Raw genomic sequence first — 6,989 nt, forward strand, 5'->3', positions numbered from 1 at the left:
AGCTAAACAGATTCCTGAGTACAGAAAGTGGCAGAAGCTCTGGTTCAGATCATGTAATGTCAATGAAAAACAATCCAGAAACAAGAATATCATCGTGTCGCTGGTGCGCTTCTGCCCTCTGCTGGTCAGAGTGAGGAATTACACCAAAACTCGATTTCACCGGAAGTAAAGCCTCAATAAACAAGAATTATTCACCCGTTATTCCGTTTAATAAAGTGTTTTTATAAAGCTGGAGAGTCCCTGTGTTAACATTTGTTAGACTTTGAATATATTCCTTCGTTAAAAATGTAAGAATGTGAGAAGAATAGCTGTTTTTGTAGAACATTTCTGTAAACGAAGTCGTGTGAACAAATCAGAGAACAGTGATTGAGGTGTTCTGATTGAGTACATCCGGGTACTGTCAACTGAAAAAAACTAAACATCCGGGTACTGTCAACTGAAAAAAACTAAACATCCGGGTACTGTCAACTGAAAAAAACTAAACATCCGGGTACTGTCAACTGAAAAAAACTAAACATCCGGGTACTGTGACTGTAGCGCTACAAACCTCAGCTACCGAGCTACAGATTTATTTAATACCAAAATTAAAAATGTCTTTAAAAAGTATAAATATATATTATTTTAAATACCTGTGGATTGAAATCATGAGAAATCACTTCTGGCATGAAGGTAATGTGGGGCTTTTTTACATTTTTTTTAATTTCCGGGTTCAACCGGAAGCCAAAAAGCGCTTTAAACCCAGTAAGTGTAAACATCAGTATGAGTTGTTTTTGAGAAATAATTTTTTATGAAAAAAATAATTTTACCTAAAGACAAATGAGCAAAAATTAGACTCCTATTTATTACTCCTAATTATTCACCTAATAATAATAATAATAATAATAATAATCTGCCTGTAGATTACAGAAACAGTTCTACTTTAGATCTATTTAATTTCAGTCTATTAATATAAAACTGTAAAAGACTTTCGTACAAATCTGGAGTTTTGGAGCGATTTATAGATATAATGTGTTTATTTTTTTAAATCCAGATCATTTTCAGTGAAGTTACAGTGAAAGCCGCCGTGACGTCAGTGTGATGCTGAAGCTGTTCAGGGTTTGAGATGTTTGAGACACAGAGCTAGAGACTCGAATTCTGTATGAGCATCACTCACCTCCGAGTTCTCTCTCAAACTACACCGCAAACTGGACTCAGATTTCTGGGAAACTCCTGATTCATTACTTCTACAGGTGTGTGTGTGTGTGTAAGTGTGTGTCGCTGACAGGCAGGTGTGAAGTTCACATGTTGCTCAGAGACGTTTTCAGGGAACAAGACACCCAAAATAAATAGTCCAGTGTCCTTAATGTCATCCATCAGTCTTTAGTTTTGCACTAAACTGCACCACGCACACACACACGCACACACACACACACGCACAAACACAAACACGCACACACACACGTTATACTTCGTACATCACAATCAGAGACGTGTGATTATCGTTTATAGCATTTTACAGATTTTATTGTTGCTGGAGGCTCTAATAATACATGAACTGTAAGCTTTACAAAACAAAACAAAAAAGACACGTAATATTCCACCCCCATACAAAAAACAAACCAAAACAAAAAACCAAAACAAAAAAACAAAAAAAAAAACAACAACAAAAACAACAGATTGCAAAGCTTTGGGCGAGAGAGATACAGAAACAGGGGGAGAAGGCGAGAGAGAGAGAGAGAGAGAGAGAGAGAGAGAGGGAGAGGGAGAGGGAGAGGGAGAGAGGGAGGAGTCAGATGACATTACATTGATTAAAGGTGTACACACACACACACACACACACACACAGAGAGAGAAAGAGATCACCCAAAGAGAATTACTAACAATAATAATAATAATAATAATAATGATGATGATTAATAATAATAATAAGTTTTACTCTCCTGCAGCTACACAAACAAGTGCATTTGTAAGAGACACATTGTGGGCGTGGCTTATGTTGGACATGTTTAATGTTATGGGCGTGGTTTATGTTATGGGCGTGGTTTATGTTGTGGACATGTTTAATGTTATGGGTGTGGCTTATGTTATGGGCGTGGCTTATGTCTGGGGCGTGGCTGTAAATACAAATGAAAACGAAACACAGAGCTGTACTTTTCCTCGGTGTGATACAGATGATGTCACTGTGGGGACAGACACGTCACTCTCACTAGTCTAACCGTCATAACGAGCCGAGAGATAGAGAGAGACAGCGGAGAGAAAGAGAAGTGCCGCAAAACCTGCAGGAAAAACTCTAAACGAAACAAAACAAAACCCAAAGCCAAGCGATTTTCTCCTTTTTTGTCGTTAGACAGACAGATCGCAGCACAGAGGAGACGACGAAACTGGAGAGAAGGGGGGGTCTGGTGTGGTGACAGAGAGGAGGGGGGCATGAGTGGGGGGTAAGTGGGGGTGAGTGGGGGTGAGTGGGGGTGAGTGGGGGGTAAGTGGGGGGTGAGTGGGGGTGAGTGGGGGTGAGTGGGGGGTGAGTTGGGGGTGAGTGGGGGTGAGTGGGGGGTGAGGAGTGACAGAGTGTCTCTAGCTTTGCTGTTTGCGTTTGTTGATTGCGTCGATCAGATCGGTCCTCAGAGCCTCCTGCTTGGCTTTAACCGCCGCCAGCGTCTGCACACTCCTGTACAGAGGCACAACAAGAACATGAGGAGTGTTAAAGGGGACACACACACACACACACACACACACACACACACACACACACACACACACACATAAATCCTGCTTCACACACATGCAAATATTAAACCTTCAAATCCTCAAACGTCCATCAGCGTGTCACAGAATAATACAGATACATAAAAATAAAAAAATACTACATTTCTGTCTGTCTGCTGTATTTTCCCTCTCTCTGCATGTGTGTCTCTCTCTCTCTCACACACACACTCCACACACACTCCACACACACTCCACACACACTCCACACACACTCCACACACACTCTCTCTCTCTCTCTCTCTCTCTCTCTCTCTCTCTCTCTCTCTCTCTCTGTCTTCGCGTGGTCACCACAAGGAGGCACCAGTGAGCCAAAGTCCTATAACTGAGTACAGGAGGAACCAGGAAGTGCACAAGTGCACGCTCTCTCTCTCTCTCTCTCTCTCTCACTCACACACACACACACACACACAGATTATGCTCTTTTAAATAAACAGCCTGGTAATTTGATTACATTTGTTTGGGAATGTAAATGTCAGTGTTTAGACAAATAGTGAAAGGAAAGAACCTGAGAATTAACCAATAAAAGGTCAGGTATTTGCATAATGTCCTGTTGGGTTCCTGCTGAATTTGGTTCTCCTGCAAGAGAACCGAACACAGACGTGGGCGGAGCTAGAAACACTGTACACCACTGATGAGTCAAATAACAACCAGTCTGGGTTTAAAAAAAACTCTTGGGCTTCAGCTCAAATCTCACAGTACAGACTTGAAGAGTGTCGAAACAGAGCACTCTAATAACACAGAGCTGCGCTATTTAGTCTACTTCAGTGCCGTAATGTGGTTTGGGACGCGGCCTGAAACGCTGTCACGGTAAACGCCAGTGTCACATCATGATGTCACCACACCACACCCACCACAGACTCCGCCCACTTTCACAACACACTGGTGATCGCTCCTCAAATTAACATCAGGCGTTAGTTGTTAAGAAACAACCGCAATAAACACCAGTGTTAGTGTGTGAACAGAACAAACGGCTCTCGGTTCCAGGTTTGTGCGAGCGGCATGCGTTAGGCAGGCAGGTATCTCCACACACACACACACACACACACACACACACACACACACACACACACACACACACACACAGCGAGCCCTATACCTCCAGCCCTATTCTATGAAGATCTGGCGCTGAGTGAGAACCTGAGAGAGCTCTCGCTGCAGCTGCCTGTACTTCTGATTATCAGGGAGAGACTCGATAGATCTGAAAACACCACACAGACGAGGAGAGAGAGAGAGAGAGAGAGAGACAGAGAGAGAGAGAAGGAGGGGGAGGGAGAGAGAGAGAGAGAGAGAGAAGGAGGGAGAGAGAGAGAGAGAGAGAGAGAGAGAAGGAGAGAGAGAAGGAGAGAGAGAGAGAGAGAGAGAGAGAGAAGGAGGGGGAGAAAGAGAGAGAGAGAGAGAGAGAGAGGGAGGGGGAGGGAGAGAGAGAGACAGAGAGAGAGAGAAGGAGGGGGAGGGAGAGAGAGAGAGAGAGAGAAGGAGGGAGAGAGAGAGAGAGAGAGAGAGAGAGAAGGAGAGAGAGAAGGAGAGAGAGAGAGAGAGAGAGAGAAGGAGGGGGAGAAAGAGAGAGAGAGAGAGAGAGAGAGAGAGAGAGGGAGGGGGAGGGAGAGAGAGAGAGAGGGACAGAGACAGAGAGAAGGAGGGAGAGAGAGAGAGAGAGAGAGAAGGAGAGAGAGAGAGGGACAGAGACAGAGAAAGGGAGGGGGGAGAGAGAGAGAGGGAGAGAGAAGGAGAGAGAGACAGTTATGATAGCAAAGAAAAGAAAAATGTAAAAAATGCAAAGACAAAAAAGCAAATGCAGATGACAAGAAAATGAAAAAAGAGAAAAATGATAAAAGAAAAGAGAAAACATCAGAGAAGGATTGTGTGTAGAGGGATTTTCTAGAAACAGCATGAATAACACACACAGTCTACCTCACACACACACACACACACACACACACACACACACACACACACACACACACACACAGTCTACCTCACACACACACACACACACACACACACACACAGTCTACCTCACACACACACACACACACACACACAGTCTACCTCACACACACACACACACACACACAGTCTACCTCACACACACACACACACACACACACACACACGCTACCTCACACACACACACAACCTCTCACACATTCTACCACACACACAGTCTACCTCACACACAGTCTACCTCACACACAGTCTACCTCACACACACACACACACACACACACACACACACACACACACACACACACACACACTTCTCTCCTGTACCTCAGGCCATTGACGATGTCCTTGGTCTTGCCAAAGTAGATCTCGTTCAGGGTGGAGCGGATTTTATTCTCCATGTCCTATAAACAAACACACACACACACACACACACACACACACACACACACACACAATCAGTGCTCACACAGGTCAACTCAATCACACAATGTAATACAATGACAGAAAATACAAGACAGTAAGCTGAACGTGTGTGTGTGTGTGTGTGTGTGTGTGTGTGTGTTACCTCAACCAGGCGTCCGATGTTGGCGATGTGTGGTGAGGACTCGCTGACCGTCTCATCTTTCTCCATCTGAGGAACGAGAGATCAAGAAGGAAGAGAGAGAGAGAGAGAGAGAGAGACAGAGAGAGAGAGAGACAGAGAGACAGAAAGACTGTTGAAGTGGCTGCAGGCTCCTGTTTAACCGTGACCCACGTCTGATTTGGTACGTTACAGGACACACACATCACACTGACTCTCTCTGTCTCACTCTCTGTCTCACTCTCTGGGACACTTGTAATAAATAAACTCTGCTCTGATAGGAGAGGAGCTTCCAACCCCTCGCGATCAGCGTGACCCCAGTGGAGAGAGTGGATAGTTTCCGGTACCTCGGTGTTCACATCACGCAGAACCTGTCATGGCTATCAGCGTCTGTACCACCTTAGACACTTAAGAGTCTTTAAACCGCCCTCTAAGGTGCTAAGGAACTTTTACACCTGCACCGTCGAGAGCATCCTGACGGGAAGCATCACAGCCTGGGTTGGGAACAGCATCCAGCAGGACAGGAGGCTCTACAGACGGTGGCGTGATCAGCTGAGCGTTCCATAGAGCACCACAGAGCTCCCTGACCTGCACTCTATCTACAGCAAGCCGTGCTGGAACAAGGCCAGGAACATAGTGAAAGACCTCAACCATCCGAACAACAGACTCTTCTCTCTGTTGCGGTCAGGGAAGCGCTTCCGCTCCCTTAAGGGCGGATACAGAGAGGAAGAGGAGGAGCTTCTTCCCGCAGGCCATTCGGGCCCTCAACCAGTACAACACCGAGGACTAAGAATCGTTCATCTCCATCCATACATCTCCTCCAAACGCCCAACCTCCATCTACAGCTACATACATAACGCTACTAATTTATTTCAGTATTGCAATTTAGTATTTATGCAATTTAGTATTGCATTTATTGCACATCACACAAACAGCACATACTACACAAAACTACACATATATATTCTTATACACTTTTTTTTTTTTTTTTTTTTATGTATATATTTTTCTTTACATTGAATATTTTTCTATATTTTCTCTTTATGCCGGGACAGTTGTATAAAGCAGGTCGTACTGTGTATGGTTACGCACATGACAAATAAAATTAGAATGAGAATTTGATAATCAGCATTCTTTACTGCAGGAGCTGCTGAGCAGGAAGTGCCGCTCTGTCTCTTCCTCTCAGACGGCGGTGCGCTCTAACCGTCCTGTCACGTGACCTTGTTTCACACACAGCAGGGGCTCGCACTGTAATTTAGCTGAGAAAGATTTCAGCCCGGATATAACAGCTTCACACATCACAGGTCACAGAGCACCGAGAGGCTTCACACTGCGCCGAGTGTGTTAAACGAGGGTCACACATCTACTGTACACACACACACACACACACACACACACACACACACATATACACACACATATACACACACTGGCATTCCACCTCAGCAGTCAAGCATGAAAACCTGTATACCTTCTTTTTGTATGAATTCTTAGCATTTTAACCAAACCAGCTACCTGGTCGCCATGGTTATCTCTCTCTCTCTCTCTCTCTCTCTCTCTGTGTGTGAAATCACCTGGTCGTTATGGTTACCCATCTCTCACCGAGTACACCCGGTTGTTCTCGTTACCTGTGTCTCTCAGTGTCTCTGCCTGTCTTTCTGAGTCTACCTGGTTGCTATGGTTACCTGTCGGGTGAGGCTTCCTCCCAGGTTCATGG

At 44.8% G+C, this 6,989-nt stretch overlaps 1 protein-coding gene across 2 annotated transcripts in view; it reads right to left on the bottom strand.

Moving 5' to 3' along the window:
* Window positions 1-1,475: 1,475 nt before the first annotated feature.
* The window catches only part of capzb (capping actin protein of muscle Z-line subunit beta), a 14,324-nt gene continuing 8,810 nt past the window's right edge, over window positions 1,476-6,989 (bottom strand). Inside the window, exons 6-10 of one of the 2 annotated variants that reach the window (XM_034314248.2) lie at window positions 6,958-6,989; window positions 5,258-5,323; window positions 5,017-5,093; window positions 3,842-3,943; window positions 2,508-2,647 (exon numbers count right to left, since the gene is read on the bottom strand). The exon at window positions 6,958-6,989 is cut by the window's right edge and continues 85 nt beyond it. In XM_034314248.2, coding sequence (XP_034170139.1) covers window positions 3,850-3,943; window positions 5,017-5,093; window positions 5,258-5,323; window positions 6,958-6,989 — 269 coding nt within the window. In that variant the 3' untranslated portion in view covers window positions 2,508-2,647; window positions 3,842-3,849. Of the gene's footprint in view, window positions 2,648-3,841; window positions 3,944-5,016; window positions 5,094-5,257; window positions 5,324-6,957 lie in introns of both variants that reach the window. The other variant, XM_034314246.2, reaches the window with a different exon arrangement.

This window comes from Pangasianodon hypophthalmus, chromosome 20 (assembly GCF_027358585.1).
Source record: "Pangasianodon hypophthalmus isolate fPanHyp1 chromosome 20, fPanHyp1.pri, whole genome shotgun sequence".
NCBI lineage: Eukaryota > Metazoa > Chordata > Actinopteri > Siluriformes > Pangasiidae > Pangasianodon > Pangasianodon hypophthalmus.